The 23,364-nt window shown below is 40.3% G+C and overlaps 1 protein-coding gene across 1 annotated transcript in view; it reads right to left on the reverse strand.

Moving 5' to 3' along the window:
- Positions 1-1,626: 1,626 nt before the first annotated feature.
- The window catches only part of WDR44 (WD repeat domain 44), a 102,187-nt gene continuing 80,449 nt past the window's right edge, over positions 1,627-23,364 (reverse strand). The window contains 9 exon segments of the mRNA XM_033201000.1: positions 1,627-2,684; positions 7,699-7,716; positions 7,719-7,834; positions 8,495-8,620; positions 9,490-9,607; positions 9,829-9,928; positions 10,929-11,120; positions 16,290-16,412; positions 20,209-20,322. Coding sequence (XP_033056891.1) covers positions 2,590-2,684; positions 7,699-7,716; positions 7,719-7,834; positions 8,495-8,620; positions 9,490-9,607; positions 9,829-9,928; positions 10,929-11,120; positions 16,290-16,412; positions 20,209-20,322 — 1,002 coding nt within the window. The 3' untranslated portion in view covers positions 1,627-2,589.

The following is a 23,364-nucleotide window of genomic DNA, read 5'->3' on the forward strand; positions in this document are numbered from 1 at the left end:
CTCGGGAGGCTGAGGCAGGAGAATCACTTGAACCCGGGAAGCAGAGGTTGTGGTGAGCTGAGATCACGCCATTACATCCTAGCCTGGGCAACAAGAGTGAAACTCCATCTCAAAAAGAAAACGTTTCCATATATCATATTATCTTTTTTTTTTGGTCTGGGAGAGTACATATTGTATTTTTTTTTTTTTTTTTTTTTTTGGTCTGGGAGAGTACTCAGGGATTTGTGAGAGGCAGTAAGAAATGTACATCTGTTGAGTTTACCTACTGGTTAGGCATCAAGCTTTACACATACATGATTTCTTAGCAAATCTTTGCACTTTAAGTTAGGTATTCCCATATTACAGATAAGAAGTAGTAGTAATGTAGGATAAATAACTTGCCCAAGGAATGTGCTAACGGGAAGGAAGCAAATCCAAGTTTACCTGACTCTAGACCTGTGCTTTTTTTTTTTATAATATCATATCATTTATTATAGAGAATATCTAATGCTCATTTTAAAGAGAAATAGTGTTCAACTTTTTTGTATATATTTTGATGCTACCTTTTCAAATTCAGTGTATTCATATAGCAATAACAAGTGTCGGTATTATGCTTTTTTTTTTTTTTGAGACAGAGTTTCGCTCTTGTTGCCCAGGCTGGAGCGCAATAGCGCGATCTTGATTCACTGCAACCTCCGCCTCCTGGGTCCAAGCGATTGTCCTGCCTCAGCCTCCCGAGTAGCTGGGATTACAGCTGCTCGCCACCACGCCCAGCTAATTTTTTGTATTCTTAGTAGAGACGGGGTTTCACCATGTTGGCCAGGCTGGTCTTGAACTCCTGACCTCAGGTGATCTACCTGCCTCGGCCTCCCAAAGTGCTAGGATTATAGGCATGAGCCACCATGTCCAGCCAGCATTATGCTTTTAAGCTTGCAACCCAACTCATTTTATCTTTTTGGTCAAGTAACCATATAAAACCTATCAGGAGATAATCATATAATAATACCCTGATTATATGCAGTTAAAACAATCAACACCACAGCCAACTACAAGTTCTCAGGCAGAAGTTAGTGAAAGCCAAGCTGCCTCAAAGAGCTGAAGACATCAAGTTTAAAAAAGAAACACTGGATCAATCACAATGCCACCCAGACCTTGAGACTAAAGAAACTGTGCCTGGTTTTTAGAAAGCCAATAGCGTAACAATTCAGTAAGGGAGAGTACAAGAAAGTGAGGGGGCCAAAGTAACCAAAGAGAGATGAGGAGAGGGGAGGGGGAAAGGGAGAGGGAGAGAGCACAGTACTGGCAAGAAGAAAGTAACAAACAATATGTAATTTACTAGAAAGCCTAGAACACTCTAAGACCATGCTAATCAACGAGGATATGTCCGTGGCTCCCCAACTTCTCACTTACATGCTGAAAACAAATGCAGTAAAGAACATATAAGCATACAGATGAATTATTAGCAGTGTTCAATTTAAAGCTAGAATTAAAACGTATTTTAAAGGTATGTAACTAATGCATTATAATTTAGGGATCTAAAATCTGGTCTTCTGTTGCTAAAATTTAAATGATTAAAACAAGAGTTTATTATTCTTGCATTCCTTGATTTACTGAAGTCAATTAAAAATAAAGCCATGTTTAAACAAGTGTTGGAGACCAACTTTTAATAATACATATTTAATTTCAGAAACATATGCTAACCATCAACAACATGATCAGGGTTTCATTGCCCCAGATGTTATTTCATTGGTACATTATATTGATATTTACAAAGGCTTTCAAATTCAACAACACAAAACAAAACAGCTTAATTTTTAAAAACTACAATGCTTTAAAAAAATGTAAACAGTTTCATTTTTACATTATTGTAAAAAAGAAGACTCACTCCTTAATGTGGCTTAATTTTTTTTTAAGTGAGCAAAGCCTGGTGCTCATGGATAAAGAATGAAAATAATTCTTTACATAGAAACATTGTGCTCCAGTGTGGCAAAGAAAAAAAATTATATGTACATATATAAAGAAAAGAATCTTAAGCCCACAATTTAGACCACAAAAAAATCTTGTCCCCAAATTGAGAAATTTATAAAAACCATTTACACATGGTTATTGACCTATTGGAAACCTATATAACATTTTCAAAACAATAACTCAGTCAAAAGATACCACTTTTCTTAAAAATGAAATCTTGTGCAAAAAAAATTGTTTAAGCTAGAAACAAGACTATCCCCCCTAGTAAGAGGCCAAAAGAGCCACTGAAATAATTTAACTCTGTTAGATTTAATGCATGTAACCAAAAGGCACATACATGTGATTAATATATTAATATATTTTCATGCAGAAACTTGTGCATGTTCATAATTATACAACGAAAACACAAACATAACAAAACAATAAAGCCTAATGTTTGGCAATGTTATTCTAGTCATATTCCTTTCTACTCTATCGGCCTGGGGTTTCCTAGATCATTAACACTGCCTCTCAAAAAATATATTATATTTGAACAACTTTCAATAAAAATTTAAAAAGTATGTTAGCTTGGAACACTATATTTTTTCAGTTCTGATACATATAGAAACTTATTGATATGTTTATTTTAAATGTCATTTCAAATTAAGATACATTTTTTCTTTTATTAACAAACACTTTGATTGCTCCAGTGAAGTCAGCAGAAAGAAGAACTTCTGTGTTATCTGTCTTCATAATACCTTAAAAGCATAAAAAATAGTTCTAAGTTGATTTTTAAAGGAATATGAAGCCTGCTGCCACAATTATCACATGCCCATGACCCTCCACCTTCAGGAGAGAATATCATCTCCCAACCTTTTCAGTCTCCTTTTCTGGCTGGCTCCTGTAATTTTTTCATTCTGCTGAATCTCTCCTCTGCTCTGAGACTCACTTCCACTTACCTTGTCTTGGTTGGTCTTTCCCTGGCTTGAGGATATTACAGTCTCCTGGGGCCTGGATGCTTGGACTTATTCCTAGGCAGCCCAGGCATCTAAGTCATCTAATGCTTCATTGCATGGCAAGAAGCTAGTGTGTCATTCAGCCCCAGGACTGCAGTGCTGGCAGAATGGGATCAGCTGGGTAAGTCTGTTGCTAACAGGGGTGTCTAGCGAGGTTGCCAGTAAGGTTTATTGTATAGCAGACATACTGAAAGTGCCGTGAAATGAAGTACACACGTTTGCTGTGTGAATGCTGACAGCACCTTTTGCCATATGGTCCTTACTGAAAAGCTATGTAACTATGCTGAATGGCATACATAAATGCTTACCTCTTACATTTGCCAGTTGCATAAAAGCATTTAAGAAAAAAATTCAGTGTTAACTAACTCTATTATACATAGGTGAAAATTGAGATTTTGAGATTTAAAAAAGAAGAAAATAATCCAAACTTTAATTGGAAAGTTGTGGACAGGATGAGTCCCACAAAATGGTTTCACTTAGATGTGCTAAAAACATATCCTAAGTCTTTGAACATTCCTTTACCACCCTTTTGGCATATCTCATAGCAGTACTGTGCAGTGGTAGTAGCAGCAGCAGCAAAGGACTTAGGAATATGAGAAAGGATAGAGAAGAATTCACCATACATATAAAATGCTTTGTAAGACACAGTAATAATGAAAATAATAGTAATGAAAATGATAACAATAATGCCTACTACATGCGAGGCATTTTGCTAACCGCTTTTACACATACAAGCATATATATATATATTTAGATAGAGCCTCACTCTGTTGTGCAGGCAGGAATGCAGTGGCACCATCGTAGCTCACTTGTAACCTTACACTCCTGGGCTCAAAGGATCCTTCCACCTCAGCTCCCTACAGGCATGTGCCACTGTGCCTGGCTAATTATTTAATTTTTTGTGGAAACAGGGTCTTGCTATGTTGTCCAGGCTGGTTTCAAACTCCTGGCCTCAAGTGATCCTCCCGCCCTGGCCTCCCAAAATGTTGGGGTTACAGTCATGAGCCACCATGCCCAGCCTATACATGTCATATCTAATTCTTATTGAAACCCTATAAACTAGGTTACCATGATTATTTTACGCATAAGGAAAATTGAGGCTCAAACTGCCAAACACCTCAGGACCAAAGAGAGAGGGCAATTGGATATATTTTGTGATCCTCCATTTCGGGTTTAAGAGAGTTTATTCTTAGACTACACCTACATGGGTACAAAATGACAAACACAAATCTGAGTACAATCCACTAAAATTTGTGCCTCTTAAAAAAGGACCCAGTTAAGTGAACCTTGTTAATGTGGTACATTTTTGAGAAGTTAAAAAAAAACAACCTGTACCTTTTGCTTTTCCTCAAATTGTTTTAAAAGCTAGAATTTCCTGTGGAATATGCAGGGGAAGTATATAGAATGTAAAAAGGTAGTACTGGGGAAAAAAGAAAAGAAAAGAAAAGAAAAAAAAAAGGCCAGGTGTGATGTCTCATGCCTATAATCCCTGCACTTGGGCCAAAGTAGAAGGACTAACCTTTCTGAGGCTAGAAGTTTGAGACCAGCCTGCGAAACATAAGGAAAACTCATTTCTACCAAAAAGCAAAAAAAAAAAAAAAAATTAGCCAGGTATGGTAGTACGTGTAGTACTAGCTACTCGGGACGCTGAGGCAGGAAGACTGCTTGAGCACAGAGTTCAAGGTTGCAGTGAGCTATGACTGTACCAGCACACTCCAGCCAGGGAAACAGAGTGACACCATGTCATTCATAAGTAAAAAAAAAAAAAAAAAAAAGAAAAAACGTAAATGACTTAAGTTAGAAGAGAGAAGCTGGATTTGATTCTGAGAAGAAAAGAAAAGAAAACAGAAAACAGTTAAACAGGCATTTAGTAAAGGTTTAATCATTCTAACTTGGTTTATTTTTGTATCTTGTACTGAAAGAAATGCTAGACTCAAGTTCATCTTTGTTATCAAAATTTTTCTTCACAGACAGAAAGAACAGTGTGTAGTGAGTGGAGTAGATAGTGCAAATAATAGTACAAATATTACTTGAGATTAAACTATTGATAACTTTTTAGCATTCAAATACTTTAGAAGCACTCTTTGTACATTGTATCTATTCCTGTGGCTTTATGACCTGTTTGTAATCTGTAGCATGAGACAATACAGTCAAACTATTATGCAATCAATTTAAAAATTTAAAAAAATTATATATATATATTTTTTGAGTTGGGTGTCCTTCTATGTTGTCTGGGCTGGTCTCGAGCTCCTGAGTTCAAACAATCCTCCTGCCTCAGCCTCCCAAGTACCCGGGATTACAGGTACACACCACAACGCCTGGCACAATTATTTTTTTTTTAGACAGAGTCTTGCTGTGTCACCCGGACTGGAGTGCAGTGGTGCGATCGATCTCCACCCACTGAAACCTCCACCTTCCCGAGTTCAAGCACTTCTCCTGCCTCAGCCTCCCGGGATTACAGGCATGCACCACCATACCTGGCTACGTTTTGTATTTTTAGTAGAGACAGGGTTTCAACATGTTGGCCAGGCTGGTCTTGAACTCCTGACCTCAAGCAATCTGCTCACCTTGGTCTTCCAAAGTGCTAGGATTACAGGTGTGAGCCACCACACTCAGCCACAACTGGTTTTAATAATACAAACTTGTTTTCACTAATAATGATCCAAATCTGCATGGTCTTACCATACTCTTAAGGATGAGCAGGACTAGTTACAGATTTTTTTTTTTTTTTTTTGAATGGAATCTCACTCTGTTGCTAGGCAGGAGTGCAGTGGTGCGATCTCAGCTCACTGCAACCTCTGCCTCCCTGGTTCAAGCGATTCTCCTGCCTCAGCCTCCTGAGTAGCTGGGACTACAGGTGCGCACCACCATGCCCAGCTAATTTTTGCAGTTTAGTAGAGATGGGGTTTCACTATGTTGGCTAGGATGATCTCGAACTCTTGACCTCATGATCTGCCCGCCTTGGTCTCCCAAAGTGCTGGGATTACAGTCGTGAGCCACCACACCTGGCCCAAATTTTTATATAACTGATTGGCACTTGATATTACTTGTTGACAGTTTGTTCTCCCTTCCTAATATGAGCACTTTATATAACTGGAATTAATACTCATTCTCAAAGCATATATGCTACAAATGGCAAGAAATTACAAACTTGTAATAGCTATCTATCTCAAGAAGCTGTTAACTTGTGGCAACTAGAAAAATTAGCTCTGCTTCATTTGGGTTTAATTCATTCAGTCGGCAAATGTTCATTAAGCGCCTACTATATGAAGGTAAGCACTGTGTGAGACACTGGCAATACAGCAATAAATAAGACATGAAAAGTCTCTGTCTTCTAGAGATTACAGACTAGTAGGAGAGGACAGATAATAAAGAAGTTTTATATTTGTATATATTGTTTGCACTTCTTAAAGAGAATGGTTACCTATAGTTATGAACATCTAAATTTTCTTTTTTTTTGAGATGGAGTCTCGCTCTGTCACCCAGGCTGGAGTGCAGTGGCGCGATCTCGGCTCACTGCAACCTCCGCCTCCCGGGTTCATGCCATTCTCCTGCCTCAGCCTCCCGAGTAGCTGGGATTACAGGCGACTGCCACCACATCCAGCTAATTTTTGTATTTTTAGTAGAGATGGGGTTTCACCGTGTTAGCCAGGATGGTCTCGATCTCCTGACCTTGTGATCTGCCCGCCTTGGCCTTCCAAAGTGCTGGGATTACAGGCGTGAGCCACCGTGCCTGGCCCAAATTTCTCATTTTTAATTCTCAGGTGAATTTAAAACAGGTAAAACTTTGAGGAAATATATTACTGAAAAGTTCAGAAATGAGTATCTGACAACCATTAAGTTGCAAACAAGAAATATTCTTTGGTGGCTCACGCCTGTAATCCCAGTGCTTTGGGAGGCTGAGGTGGGTGGATTGCTTGAGCCTCGAAGTTTGAGACCAGCCTGGGCAACATGGTGAAATTCCATTTCTATAAAAGTTCAAAAAATTAGCCTGGCGTGGTGGTGGGCGCCTGTAGTCCCAGCTACTCAGGAGGCTGAGGCAGGAGAATGGCGTGAACCCAGGAGGCGGAGCTTGCAGTGAGACAAGATCGCATTACTGCACTCCAGCCTGGCCGACAGAGTGAGACTCCGTCTCAAAAAAAAAAAAAAAAAAAAAAAAAAAAAAAAAAAAAAAAAAAAAATTAGCTGGGTGGTGGTGTAGGCTGTAGTCCCAGCTACTCAGGAGGCTGAGGTGGAAGGATCACCTGAGTCCAGGGTGGTTGAGGCTGCAGTGAGCTGTGATTGCATCATTGCACTCCAGCTTGGGTGACAGAGCAAGACTCTGTTTTAAGAAAAAAGAAATAGGCCGGGCGCGGTGGCTCAAGCCTGTAATCCAGCACTTTGGGAGGCCGAGACGGGTGGATCACGAGGTCAGGAGATCGAGACCATCCTGGCTAACACGTGAAACCCCGCTCTACTAAAAAAAATACAAAAAATTAGCCGGGCGATGTGGCGGGCGCCTGTGGTCCCAGCTACTCGGGAGGCTGAGGCGAGAGAATGGCATAAACCCGGAGGCGAGCTTGCAGTGAGCTGAGATCCGCCACTGCACTCCAGCCTGGGCGACAGAGCGAGACTCCGTCTCAAAAAAAAAAAAAAAAAAAAAAAAAAAAAAGAAAAAGAAATATTCTTTATACTAGTGAAAACCTCATTATACTCATATGAGACAATGAGGTTACTAAATGCTGACTAAAAAAAATATAGGACAAAAAAGATTTACCAGAATGTGTGAGATCCAAAAGTCAGCATCTTCACTTTTCTCGTTCCCTTCTGAGTTTTCAGATTGCACATCCAAAGATAACATCAAACTTGGGTTTGGTGCAAAGATGGCTGATGTAACAACTGCATTGTGGGCTGCAGAAAAAATTTACTTCAGGATAACTGACAAATTGGATACCAAGACAAACACGATAGTGTATGTTATATGCCAAATATCCTTGAAAACTAACACAGAAATAACTAAGAGTGATTTAAAACCAAAAAATTTTTCTAAGAAAAATTACATTATAAGTTCTGAAATTTCCTGACTTCTCAAATTTTAGACCAAAGTTCTTCCTTAGTATAGATAAAACAAGTAAAGTCAAATGCAAAGCAGTTTATCATTGTCAAACTGCCTCTCTTAAAATAATGCCTACATGAATTTACTTCTTTTTTTTTAGACGGAGTCTCAGTCTATCACCCAGGCTGGAGTGCAGTGGCACGATCTCGGATCACTGCAACCTTCGCCTCCTGGGTTCCAGCGATTCTACTGCCTCAGCCTCCCGAGTAGATGGGACTACAGGTGCGTGCCACCACGCCCAGCTACTTTTTTTTTGTATTTTTAGTAGAGACAGGGTTTCACCGTGTTAGCCAGGATGGTCTCGATCTCCTGACCTCGTGATACGCCAGTCTCGGCCTCCCAAAGTGCTGGGATTACAGGCGTGAGCCACTGTGCCCGGCCATGAATTTACTTCTAGCACATATCCACTTTAACTTGATTCTCTTATAAGACACACAAAAGCAAGTATTTACTTACCTTAATACCTTCCCAGAAGTCATTACGATCTCTCCTGACTGAAGTAAACTTGCTTAGGTCATGGTAAGTACTCCAGATATAAACATACTTATCTTCTGAACCACTAACGAGGTAAGTAAAATCATGGCTGAATTTGGGGAAGAAAGGAAAAGCAAATAAAATGTGTGTGTGTATATGTTTAATGGTTTCCTTTATCAGTGCTTCCTACTTTGTGATACCTAAAATAACACCTGAAGGAGCTTGTTGAATATGTAGACTCACAGTCTCACTCTAGATGTTCTAAATGTGTAGGTGTGATGTAGTGGCCTGGCACTTGTATTTGCATCAAAGCTCTAAGTAACTGTGACGTTAATCCACGTTGGGAGGAATGATGATTTAAGGTGTGAAAGACAGGAGCAGAATACTTTACCAATTGAGTTAATTACTGTATAATTCAAGAAAAAAGAACTGGTAAGAAAAGGACTGAAAGAAGAGGGCTAGAAGGAAGAAAAGGTAGCTAACCTTCAGGAGAGTGTCCGGAACCCAAATTAGAAATTTAAATAATAACGATACGTAAAGTTTTGAATACAAGACACTGTGCTGTGGGGTGTTAAAATGCCTTCTTAAGAGTCCTAAAAGGTTCCTTCCTTTCCTAAAAGGTTCAAGGCAATGGGGCGGGGATGGGGGTGGTGGGATGAGCCATAAGCCCCTTCTTAAAAGCGTAAACAAAGGTACAAAAGCTAAAACTCTAGAGATGAGAGTCTTCTAACCCCAGCTCTACAACTATGACTTTAGGCCAATCACTTAACTTTCTGAGTCTTGGTTTCTTCATCTGCAGAATAGGGGCAATTCGAATTGTATATACTAGATAGGTGGACAAGGTAAGTATCGCATGATAAAATACTAGTTGCAAAAGTGAAAAGAACCCCATTAAACATAAGGCATAGACCAATGGAAAAATGGAAGTAGGGGAGAAATGTTCTGATCTCTTTTGGGAATATCTCATTGCCAATTTACCTGAAACTTGCTTTGATCTGGCTGCTGCTATTGACGTAACCCTTATACTTCATGGACAGTGACAAATCTCTCAAATCATATAGTCTGATTCTGGAGTCATTTGAGGTTACCAATATCTAAAAGCAGATCAAATGAAAAGTTAAAAATATCATGTTTTAGTACAACCTAAGTTACAACCCAAAAAGGGTGCTACACACACACAAACAAATATACCTCAAAACCAGAAAAAAAGTTGTATTCCACAAGAAAGAAAATACATTTTTTTTTTGCCAAGATATTAAGAACTTTCAAGAATCTACATATAGTATGGAGAAAGATGGTTTTGAATACTGTAGTACCTTTTTTCTCCAGGCAAAGGCTCAATGCCAGTAATTTTTCTTCCGACCTTGTTGCGCCCTCTAGTAGATCGTACATGTATTTGCGTATGGTATTTCAAATGCTAAAAATAAATCATACATTTAACATATTAGGATTAGGAGCATGTGTGGTGGCTTGTATCTGTAATTCTAGCTACTCCGGAGCTGAGGCAGGAGGATTGCTTGAGCCCAAGAGTTCGAGGCTGTAGTGAGCAATAATAATTGTACCACTATGCTCTAACTTGGGTGACAGAGTGAGACTTTGTCTCTATAAAAAAATTCTTTTTGCTTGGGCATGGTGGCTCATGCCTGTAATCCCAGCACGTTGGGAGGCTGAGGCAGGTGAATCACTTGAAGTCAGGAGTTAGAGACCAGCCTGGCCAACATGGTAAAATCCCATCTTTACCAAAAAATACAAAAATTAGCCGAGTATGGTGGCACGTGCCTGTAGTCCCAGCTACTCAGGAGGCTGAGGCACAAGAATCACTTGAATTCAGGAGGCAGAGGTTGTAGTGAGCCGAGATCACTCCACTGCACTCCATCCTGGGCAACAGAGTGAGACTCCATCTCAAAAAATTTTTTTTTAAAAATTAGAATGAGAAGACATCTTTTTTTTTTTTTTTTTTGAGGCGGAGTCTCGCTCTGTCGCCCGGACTGGAGTGCAGTGGCCGGATCTCAGCTCACTGCAAGCTCCGCCTCCCGGGTTCACGCCATTCTCCTGCCTCAGCCTCCCGAGTAGCTGGGACTACAGGCGCCCGCCACTTCGCCGGCTAGTTTTTGTATTTTTAGTAGAGATGGGGTTTCACCGTGTTAGCCAGTATGGTCTCGATCTCCTGACCTCGTGATCCGCCCGTCTCGGCCTCCCAAGTGCTGGGATTACAGGCTTGAGCCACCGCGCCCGGCCGAGAAGACATCTTAAAAGTCATCTGCATCTGTTCCAACTCTTAAGACAGACATGTTATTATTTGTCCCTATTTAGAGAAAATGCAGTTAGAGCCCAGAGGGGATAAACAACTTGTCCAAAACCATGAAAGTGTTTACTAAGTATACAATTATATAATTTACAAAAAAACAATCATTTACCTCTGTATCATAGAAAATACATCTGCCATCATATGTCCCAATCACTGCATATTTGCCATTCTGACAGAAGTTTGCAGCTGTGATCAATTTCGTCTGACCATCTACTTCATTCCACAAAGCCACTTTTTTGTCAGGTATGTTCCAAAGGCGGAGCTTTCCATCCAAAGACCCACTTAGAAAATACCTGTCATCCTAAAAAGGTGGCAAAAGAGAAAGCTTTCATTTTACCACATCAAGAAAAAACTCATTAGCAAATCAAATCAGTAAGTCTATTAGAACAGTTTAAAAATGTAGATTTCAGGGCCAGGCGCAGTGGCTCACACCTGTAGTCCTAGCACTTTGGGAGGCCAAGGCAGTGGATCACAAGGTCAAGAGATCGACACTATCCTGGCCAACATGGTGAAACCCTGTCTCTAGTAAAAATATAAAAATTAGCTGGGCATGGTGGTGTGCGGCTGTAGTCCCAGCTACTCGGAAGGCTGAAGCAGGAGAATCGCTTGAACCCGGTAGGCGGAGGTTGCAGTGAGCCAAGATCGCACCACTGTACTCCAGCCTGGCGACAGAGTGAGACTCTGTCTCAAAAAAAAAAAAGATTTCATTTAAAAATTTTTATTCTTGGCTGGGCGCGGTGGCTCAAGCCTGTAATCCCAGCACTTTGGGAGGCCGAGACGGGCGGATCACGAGGTCAGGAGATCGAGACTATCCTGGCTAACATGGTGAAACCCCGTCTCTACTAAAAATACAAAAAACTAGCCGGGCAATGTGGCGGGCGCCTGTAGTCCCAGCTACTCGGGGGGCTGAGGCAGGAGAATGGCGTGAACCCGGGAGGCGGAGCTTGCAGTGAGCTGAGATCCGGCCACTGCACTCCAGCCTGGGCCGCAGAGCGAGACTCTGTCTCAAAAAAAAAAAAAAAAAAAAATTTTTATTCTTTAAGCAAGCATTATTTTATGCACTGAAAGCAGTAACAACAATTAGAAACCTCACTATTCACTTTGAGAAATAAAATTCTAATTATCATATCCTTAAACTGCCCTTTTGCAAGATATAGATGTTAATAGATAACGTGTTTGAGTGTGTATTGAATGGAAGAAGGTTCTGTGGTCAAGTAAGTTTGAGAAATTCTGGGTTACAGAAAGTTAAATTCGATTCTCAGTTAACCTGCATTTTGAATTTCCAAAGAGAGGATAAAACAGGTAGCATTTTTCAACATATTTAACCACAGACTTATTTTGGTGGGGCGTGTTTAGGGGAGATGCTAGACCTTTCAGGAACATGCTATGAGAAACACTATCCTATATCATACCTTCCTCTGGGACACATGTAACACTTGGATAAAGAGTAACATCAGTAAGTGGCCCCCCAAACCAGTCAATTTTGGAACCCTAGCACCATGTCAACAGAGAATTACTTCATTATTCAAATTCTGCTCTCAGATCAGGGATTCTCAACCTGCAGCAATCTGACCCCAAAGGGGACATCTAGCATTATCTGGAGACATTTTGGTTGTCGAAACTGGTGGGGGGATCAGGATGCTACCAGTATCTAGTGGGGAGAGGCCAGGGATGCTGCTAAATATCCTATAATGCACAGCCTTCTCTCCCCCGTGTAACAAAGAATATCAACAGTACTAGGCTTGAGAAACCTGCTTTAAACTAAATCAGTCCTACCACTAAACTGGTTTTGTTTTTGGCAACATAAGAATTTTTCTTTCTTTCTTTATTTTTATTTTTTGGTGATGGGGTCTCAGTTTGTTGCCCAGGCTGGAGTACAGACGTTCAATCACGGCTTACTGCAACCTCGATCTCCTGGGCTCAAGTGATCCTCTCACCTCAGCCTCCCAAGTAGTTGGGATCACAGAAGCACACCACCGTACCTGGCTAACTTTAAAATTTTTTATAAAAATGGGGTCTCCTATGTTGCCCAGGCTGGTCTCGAACTCCTGGCCTCAAGTGATCCTCTTGCCTCAAATTCCCAAAGTGCTGGGATTATAGGAGGGAGCCACCATACCCAGCCAAGATGATTCTTCTTCTTTTTTTCTTTTTCTTCCCCACCCCCCCGCCCCCGCCCTAAGGGGTTCTGTCCTTGCCAAAAATTATTATTCTTATCCATCTCTGAAACCTGTCAAAGACAATCTACAAATGATGGACATCTTCATGGCTATGGTATAGTAGGCTCACTCAATGTGTACCAGTAGAAGAGCTGAATAAGTAAAAACTTAGTAATTGTCACATACGTACATCTATGTGTGTGTATCTCCATTTTGTTATTCTTTTTTTTTAGATGGAATCTCACTCTGTCACCCAGGCTAGGGTACAGTGACACAATCTTGGTTCACTGCAACCTCCACCTCCAGGGCTCAAGCAATTCTCCTGCCTCAGCTTCCTGAGTAGCTGGGATTATAGGCATGCACCACGACGGCCGGCTAATTTTTGCATTTTTATTAGAGATGGGTTTTCGCCATGTTGGCCAGGCTGGTCTTGAACTCCTGACCTCAGGTGATCCACCCACCTTGGCCTCCCAAAGTGCTGGGATTACAGACATGAGCCACCAAGCCCGGCCCATTTTGCTATTTCTTTTCTAACTCTGCTACCTTTCTCCCTTTAACATTATAATAAAAGTCATATTTCCTAAAAAAAAAAAAAAACAAAAAAACCCAAGTCATCACTACCCTATTCTTTCCTAGCCCCTTAAAAACACTCCAGGTCAGTACGATTTTTAGAAATAGGGCTTTATAGTTTCCAAAATAAAACCAAATAAAAGCACTATAAAAAAATCATTGGCTGGGCCAGGCACAGTAGCTCACGTCTGTAATTCCAGCACTTTGTGAGGCCAAGGCAGGCGGATCACTTGAGGTCAGGAGTTAGAGACCAGCCTGGCCAACATGGTGAAACTCCATCTCTACTAAAAATACGAAAATTAGCTGGATGTGATGGTACATGTCTGTAATCCCAGCTACTTGGGAGGCTGAGGCAGAATTGCTTGAACCTGGGAGGTGGAGGTTGCAGTGAGCCGAGATTGTGCCACTGCACTCCAGCCTGGAGACTGTCTCAAAAAAAAAAAAAAAAAAAAAGAAAAGAAAAAAAAATTCATGGCTGAACAGAAAGTTAATAAATAATAAAATATCACATGGAAAACAATCGGATGGGTGCAGTGGCTCATGCTTTTAATCCCAGCACTTTGGGAGGCCGAGATGGGCAGATCACTTTGAGCCCAGGAGTTTGAGACCAGCCTGGGCAACATGGCAATACCCTGTCTCTACTAAAAATACAAAAATTAGCCAGGAACAGTGCAGGCACAGTGGTGCATGCCTGTAGTCCCAGCTACCTGGGGAGCTGAGGCAGGAGAATCACCTGAGCCAGGGAAGTTGAGGCTGCAGTAAGCCGAGACTGCACTATTGCACTACAGCCTGGGTGACAAAGTGAGATCCTGTCTCAAAAACAAAAACCAAAAAACAAAAAACAAAAAAAAAGAAAAAAGAAAAGAAAAAGAATGAGAAAGAAAACAATCACAACTAAATATCTCTTTCCAATCTGATACTTTATAGCTAAAATAGAGTTATGGAAAGATTCATGCATGGAAAGATTTTGCTCACAGTTGCTGATGGGGTAAATCTATCCTTTTGTTGTGTGTATAGGGGACAGGGGTGGGGGTGTTATTCAGAAAGAAGACTCTAATGACTTGAGCATCAAAACTGGTAAGAATTAACATAGTTTTTCTGTTTGTGATAGAGGTGGAGTCTCACTGTGTTGCCCAGGCTGGTCTTGAACTCCTAGCCTCAAGCCATCCTCCCATTTAGCCTCCCAAAGTGCTGGGATTATAGGCGTGAGCCACAAAATTCTTAACCAGGTCTTTTTTTTTTTTTTTTTTTGAGACAGTCTCGCTCTATTGCCCAGGCTGGTGCAATCTCGGCTCACTGCAGCCTCTGCCTCCTGGGTTCAAGTGATTCTCCTGCCTCAGCCTCCCGAGTAGCTGGGACTACAGGCACCTGCCACCACACCTGTTTAATGTTTGTATTTTTAGTAGAAACAATGTTTCACCATGTTGGCCAGGTTGGTCTCGATCTGTTGACCTCATGATCTGCCTGCCCTGGCATCCCAAAGTGCTGGGATTATAGGCATGAGCCACCGCGCCTGGCCCTTAACCAAGTCTTCAAGGGTTTGGAATTATCACTGCTTATGTTATAAGCCTGCTCAGGAAAGGAAAGTATATTGAAAACAAGTCAGTCTTCTCCTTAATTGGGGGAGATGAAGAAATGTGAATATGATTAAAATGTTACATTAAAAAGATAATGGGTGTTAAACATATAAAGATGAGGATACCACTGGAAATGTAATTATAACACCAACATAGGTAAGGGAAACTTGTTGCTAGGGTCAGATCGAGTTCTCTGCTTAATGAGCTAGTGCAGTCAGCACTGACATGTGATTTCCCTTTTGCTACAGTTGTAAAAATCTGTAACTAATTTAGCCTTAAGCATTTGGTGGCCCTATCCTCTAGGGGCATACAATAGGTCTGCAATTCCATGATAGCAGATTTTTCTCATTTGGCTGAAATCATATGAAATACTTTCTTTCTGGGGGAAGAATAAAAGGATTTTCTATACTGAAAAGGAATAAAGAAGGGATATCAAGACTAACAATACAAATTCAGTATATCTTATAATGAATTTCCTTTTTTTTTTTTGAGACGGAGTCTCGCTCTGCCGCCCAGCTGGAGTGCAGTGGCCGGATCTCAGCTCACTGCAAGCTCCGCCTCCCAGGTTCACGCCATTCTCCTGCCTCAGCCTCCCGAGTAGCTGGGACTACAGGCGCCCGCCACGTTGCCGGCTAGTTTTTTGTATTTTTAGTAGAGACGGGGTTTCACCATGTTAGCCAGGATGGTCTCGATCTCCTGACCTCGTGATCCGCCCGTCTCGGCCTCCCAAAGTGCTGGGATTACAGGCTTGAGCCACCGCGCCCGGCCAATGAATTTTCATCTTTGCCTCTTTCAGTCTTTTTCTCTGTCTCTTCCCTCCCCAATCTCACTACTTCTGCCTAGGTACTTCCCTTTCTCATTTATCCATCTGCTGTCTCTTCTTCCTCCATCTCCAATATCTTCATCTTTAATAGGATAGTTTATTTCATTTATTTATACCTTGCATGTCTTAATAAAGATTTGAGATATAACATCCCCAGTTTTTCTAATGCAGATCAGCAGAATATTTCCTTCTCATTTCTAAAGCAAAATGAAACACAAAATTAAATTGCTCCTAACTATGTAGCTGTAATAACTTTTTTCCTGTAGTCCAATTGCCCTCCAGAGAAACCAGGTTCTCTCACCTTCCTTAGAGGTTAACAAAAACATGTATAAATAGTTACTTACTCTTGGATGAAAAGCTATGGCAGTGACAAAATCTATATGTTGAAAACAGCAAAGGCATTCTCTTCGAGAAATGTGCCATAATCTGACTGTTTTATCCATTGAAGAAGAAAGAAGAAAGTAGTTCTACGGAGAAAATGACATTGACTATGTTATCACTATAAGAAAAAGAACCCTATTTATACAATAAAAGTGAACTTTGGTTTTTGTATTCCAACAGTTTTGTTATGTTAAATGCAGCATTGGAAAGAACAAAAGATTATCAAATTCACTTGGAAGATCCTATTTTCCCCTAAACATTAAATACCATATTTCATTGATTCTAAAACTTTTGACATTACCTGTTCTGAAATTCGGATGAATCTTATCAATGTCTAAAGAAATCTGCCAGGCACCAGCAGAGAACTAACGTGTGCCTTGGTTGTTATCACCTGCACATATGGGAACTTAGCTATCAGTATAAGGTATTTATTCATTTTATTGTCACTTCAGTTATTTTCACACTGATAACACTGGTGAATTTTAACTCACATAGATCTCTGTCATTTAAAATGTCTTCAAAAAGATTACCCTATAATGCAGCATGGAAATGAAAAGTTATTGTGCACCTGTCATACTCTAGGCAAGAAAATTAGAGAACAAAAATTGTCAAATCTTTCAGAATAGACCACAGAATGTTCAAGGCTAGAAGATGGTAGTGTAACTGACTTAGGCACTGTGATGGCCCCATCGCCCAGGAACCAAACATGTCTGTCAAAAGCTTTCAGCTGGCAGAAGCTCATTAATTCCTAAACATAATCTATTTAAGGAGGAGAACTATGAGTTATACTGAATGAGAAAACTCAAATGACACCTCTGTATTTTTTGGTGTGCCTAAAGGTGCTAAACAAATCAAGGCAATGATGACATTTATCACATACTTCTATGTGTTAAGCATTGTTCTTTGCATAATATAGCAACACTATGAGGTAGGTACATTGTGGTATACCTGTTTTCAAATAGATGGTATACTTTATGATTAAAAGTAAAGAATTAAAAAACAGAATTTGGAAGATTTACAATAATCTTTGAAATATCTAACAACAATCATTTTTATTTTCAAGATCCACTCAGTTCCAGAAAAGTTTTGAAGAGTACATGTAGTTTGCATTTTAATTTCCTGTTGATTAATAACAACTGTATAAAAACTTAACCTATGGCACACCATGAACCTATGTTCATTAAAACTGACTTTATTTGGCTGGGCACAGTGGCCCATGTCTGTAATCCCAGCACTTTGGGAGGCTGAGGCAGGTGGATCATTTGAGGTCAGGAGTTTGAGATCAGCCTGGCCACCATGGTGACACCCCGTCTCTACTAAAAACACAAAAAAATTAGCTGGGCGTGGTGGCCCATGCCTGTAATCCCAGCTACTCGGGGAGGCTGAGGCCAGAGAATCGCTTGAACCTGGGAGATGGATGTTGCAGTGAGCTGAGATCATGCCACTGCACTCCAGCCTTGGGACAGAGCAATACTCCGTCTCAAAAAATCACAAAGGAAAACAAAACAAAAAACCCCCCCAAAACAGAAACTGACTGTATTCAATTCCTGCAATAGTTCTTTGCTTTGAGCATATGAAACAGGTATGAAGACATCCCTAAAATATTAAGTGAAGGTGCTGAAGACATGTTAAGATTTCTTCCAAATAAGTATTCTTTGAGAAAGCCTTGTTCTTTTATAAGTATTTAATAAGTACTTCTTATTAAATAAATGAAATTAAATAACTTTCTTAAACTAAGCACTGAATGGAAGTCAGATAAATTAGATTAAAATCTAAGTTCTACCCATAACTAATTTTGTGATTTTAGATAGGTCACAGGGGCTCAATCTCTTCATCGAGACAAAATCAGATTGTCTACCTCACGGGGTTGTTATTGTAAGAATTAACAGGGTAATTCTTGTTACCGGCACAAAATACATCTTCAACAAATAGAAAACTCACTATAAGCACTGCGATAGACATTAAAGAGAAACAATATCTGGTTTGAGTTGGTGTTAATATCTGGTTCCTACCCTGGAGAGGCTTAGAATCTTGTTGCAGAAATTTTGTTGCTTTCCTCTGGATGGAGGTGGGGTGGAGGGATTGGGGTATGAGGATAGACCTTTAGGAACCATTCCTGTATGGGGCAGCACCTCACTGAAATAATTCATCTAGACTAGTGCTTCTCAGACTATTTCTGGTGAAGGACTGTTTTTGTTTTTTAAATTTCCAGTGAGTTGTGGACTGAAACTATTTTAAAACACGGAAAACATTTACTAGAAAAATAAAATAAAAATAAAAGGCATATAAAATATAAGCCCCATTTTGTATTATTATACAAAATAGAAGCCCAGGTTTTAAAAGACTAAACAGGTACAAACTTAATGTGAAAACTGCCATAAACACTTCTGAATAGTTACTCTTGGTTTCTGCACTTATCTCTTCACAGACTGATATTCTATATTCATATCGTCAGGGACCAGGGAGACCAGGTGGTATAGGCTAGCACCAGTCTTAAAAAATGCACATTACTCACTTGAGACAATTAGGTAGCTGGATAGATACTAAATCATATTACTGCTGCCTCCTAAGAGATAGAATGGAAATAAAGTATAAAACGGAAAGAAAGTATAAAAAATTTATGATTTTTTAAATCTTTCAATGTATCCAACATTTGTTATTTTTGTCATCCTGTTTCCTTGTAGGGATTAGCTATTGTGACACTGGAATGGGCAAGAGAGTAATGACCCACAGTCATGGGGTTTGAACCTAAACTCCCGTAACTCCCTAGCTATACGCCTTTAGGCATGTTCTTTAACACGTATGACCCTTGTTTTTTTAAATCCTTGATAAGGAAGCGTCAACAATCTCATAAGGTTTTTTGAGGGTATGAACAGAACACATGTAAAGTACTTAACTTTTGTCTGTGTCCCCAGTGGCTAAAATGCTACTTGGCAGATAGTGATGATGATGATGATGATGATGACTGCTAATATTAATTGGGCATTATTATGTTCTAGGCAAGCGTTTTATATTTACTAACTCAGTTAATCATTATCATCACTGCTAATATTAATTGAGCATTATTATGTTCTAGGCAAGTATTTTATATTTACTAGCTCAGTTAATCTTTCCCTATTATAACCCTAGAAGGGTTTTTCAAAAATATATTTTATATTTTTTATATTATATATTTTTATATTTTTATTATGTCTACTTTGCAGATGAGGCATGGTGAGGTTAAATAACTTGCCCAAGGTCACACAACATAAAGGGCAGACTAGGAAGAATATATACCTTGGGGGTCTGGCTCCAGAGGTCATTTCTTAACCAGGTGGTAAAATGATCAACGGATGTGTTTTGAGTGAATGAAAAGTACTTGGTACATAGCAAGTATAGTTGCACAAGTTCTCAATTTTTTTTAAACTATTAAATATTTCCTCCATGAAGCAAACAAGGGAACAGTCAGTGAGATAGGAAGTGAATCTAGAACATACAGTGCTCCAAAATCAAGTAGTTCAAGAAAGATCAATAGCATCAAATCATCAAATGCCAGAGAAAGGTTAAGGAGAATGAGTTCAAAGAAAAGGTAATCATTCTGGTAAGAAGGTGGTTATAACAGTTAATTTTATGTATCAACTTAGCTAGTACTAAATTATTTAATTATTAAGCTAGTACTCAATTATTTAATCAAACACCAATCTAGTTGTTGCTGTGAAGGTATTCTGTACATGTAATTAATCCGTACTCAGTTGATTTTAAGTAAAGGAGATCACCTTTGACTATGTGGGTGGGCCTCATCCAATCAGTTGAGGTTTCCCAGAGAAGAAATTCTGCTTTAAGACTATAGTATCAGCTCCTTACACACAGAATTAATATATGATTCAAATAAGAATTTCTTACTTTAGACCATGAAAGATCAAGGAGATCAGCAGTATGCCCTTTATATTTGCAAAATGGCCGTTGCCGAAAGGGTGCGTTTTTATCATCAGGGTCTTCATCAGTTCCACTGCATACCTATTCGGATATAAAGATAAACTCTGAAACTGCAATGTAAAATTAATTTCACATTCTTCCCACCCCATCTGGTGAGGGCCATTCTACTGCCTCAGCTTCCCAAGTAGCTGAGATAACAGGTACATGCCACCACGCCTGGCTCATTTTTTATATTTTTGGTAGACACAGGGTTTCACCATGTTGGCCAGGCTGGTCTTGAACTCCTGACCTCAGGTGATCCACCCGCCTCGGCCTCCCAAAGTGCTGGGATTACAGGAGTGAGCCACCGCACCCGGCCTAAACTTTTTAAATTATAAAGTAATACATGATCAGCGTAGACAATTCGGAAAACAAAAAACAGAAAAATTAAAATCACCCCAAACCTGCTAACATTTTGTCTCTCTCTTCAACTTTTCATTTTTAAAAAATGTATTTGAAATCGTATTAAACATGAAATTTACCAACCTTCCCATTATATCATGAGCATTTCTGTATTTCATGCTTTGAAAACATTTAGTAGTTGCATAATATGGATGCATCACGATTAATCATTCTTCCTTTGTTGGTCACTTAGACATTTCCAACTTTTCTGCTAGTAAAAACAGTAATTTGGCCAGGCGTGGTGGCTCATGCCTGGGATAATCCCACCACTTTGGGAGGCTGAGGCAGCCAGATCACCTGAGGTCAGGAGTTGGAGACCAGCCTGGCCAACATGGCGAAACTCCATCTCCACTAAAAATACAAAAATTAGCCAGGCATGGTGTGCACCTGTAATCCCAGCTACTAGGGAGGCTGAGGCAGGAGAATCACTAGAACCCGAGCCAGACTCCATCTCAAAAACAAAAAACAAACAAACAAATAAAGCCCAGCAATTCAATGAATGCCCTGGAACATGAATCTTTATCCATATTTGACTATTTCCTTATTATTATTATTATTATCATTATTATTATTATTATTTTGAGACAGAGTATCACTCTTGTTGCCCAGCTGAGTGCAGTGGCACGATCTTGGCTCATTGCAACCTCCGCCTCCTGGGTTCAAGCAATCCTCCTGCCTCAGCCTCCCAAGAATCTGGGATTATAGGCACACGGCACCACGTCTGTCTAATTTTTGTATTTTTAGTAGAGACAGGGTTTCACTGTGTTGGCCAGGCTGGTCTTGAACTCCTGATCTCAAGTGATCCAGCTGCCTCAGCCTCCCAAAGTGCTGGGATTACAGGCGTGAGCCAGTGCTCCTGGCCTATTTCTTTATCCTTATATTAGGGTTATTACTGGGTCAAAAAGTTCAAACCTGAAACTTATAGTCTCTGTTTTTTTTTTTAATGTTTGAATTAAAAAATAATACTTCTTATTTAAGTCCAGGATACATGTGCGAATGTGCAGGTTTGTTACATAGGTAAACGTGCCAGGGTCGTTTGCTGCACCTATCAACCCATCATCTAGGTATTAAGCCTCACATGCATTGGCTATTTTTCCTGATGCTCTCCCTCCCCCCATCCCCCTGACAGGCCCCAGTGTGTGTTGTTCCCCTCCCTGTGTCCATGTGTTCTCACTGTTCAGCTCCCACTTATAAGTGATAATGTGTGGCGTTTGGTTTTCTGTTCCTGCATTAGTTCGTTGAGGATAATGGCTTCCATTTATATCCATGTCCCTGCAAAGGACATGCTCTCATTCCTCTGTAAGGCTGCATAGTATTCCATGGTGTATATATACCACATTTTCTTTATCCAGTCTATCATTGATAGGCATTTTTGTTGATTCAGTATCTTTGCTATATGGAATAGTGCTGCAATGAACATATGCCTGCATGTATCTTTATAAAAGAATGATTTCTATTCCTTTGAGTATATATCCAGTAATGGGATTGCTGGGTCAAATGGTATTTCTGGTTCTAGGTCTTTAAGGAATTGCCACCCTGTCCTCCACAATGGTTGAACTAATTTACATTCCCCTCTTTCGTTTGCTTTAATAAAAGTAGGTAAGCATAAAAGAAAACTTTAGTAAAACAGAGTATAAAGAATCAAAAGATGTAAAACCCTATCACTCAGAGATAAAGAATATTATTAATAATTTATCGTATTTCCTAAAGTCTTTTATCTGTGAATATTATAGGGCCAGGCACGGTACTTTGCCCTGTAATCCCAGTGCTTTGGGAGGCTGAGGCAGGAGCATTGCTTGAGGCCAGGAGTTTGAGACCAGCCTGGACAACATAGTGAGACTGTCTCTACAAAAATAATAATAATAATATTTTTTTTTTTGAGATGGAGTCTTGCTCTGTCACTCAGGCTGGAGTGCAGTGGTACAATCTTGGCTCTCTGCAACCTCTGCCTCCTGGGTTCAAGCAATTCTCATGCCTCGGTCTCCTAAGCAGTTGAGATTACAGGTGGCTGTCACCATACCTGGCTACTTTTTATATTTTTAGTAGAGACGGGGTTTCACAATGTTGGCCACGCTGGTCTTGAACTCCTGATCTCAAGTGATCCACCCACCTCGACTTCCGAAGTGCTAGGATTACAAGTGTAAGCCACCGTGCCTAGCCCAAAAGTTATTTTTTAATAAAAAAAATAGGCCAGGCACGGTGGCTCACGCCTGTAATCCTGGCACTTTGGGAGGCCGAGGTGGGTGGATCACGAAGTCAGGAGAGGGAGACCATCCTGGCTAACATGGTGAAACCCCGTCTCTACTAAAAATACAAAAAAATTAGCTGGGTGTGGTGGTGGGCGTCTCTACTCGGGAGGCTGAGGCGGGAGAATGACCTGAACTCGGGAGGCGGAGCTTGCAGTGAGCCGAGATCGCGCCACTGCACGTCAGCCTGGGTGACAAAGCAAGAGTCCATCTCAAAAAAAGAAAAAAAAAAGGGCCGGGTGCGGTGGCTCAAGCCTGTAATCCCAGCACTTTGGGAGGCCGAGACAGGCGGATCACGAAGTCGGGAGATCAAGACCATCCTGGCTAACACGGTGAAACCCGTCTCTACTAAAAAATACAAAATCTAGCCGGCGAGGTGGCGGGCGCCTGTAGTCCCAGCTACTCAGGAGGCTGAGGCAGGAGAATGGCGTAAACC

The sequence above is a fragment of the Trachypithecus francoisi genome, unplaced genomic scaffold (assembly GCF_009764315.1).
Source record: "Trachypithecus francoisi isolate TF-2019V2 unplaced genomic scaffold, Tfra_2.0 Lachesis_group6, whole genome shotgun sequence".
Taxonomy (NCBI): domain Eukaryota; kingdom Metazoa; phylum Chordata; class Mammalia; order Primates; family Cercopithecidae; genus Trachypithecus; species Trachypithecus francoisi.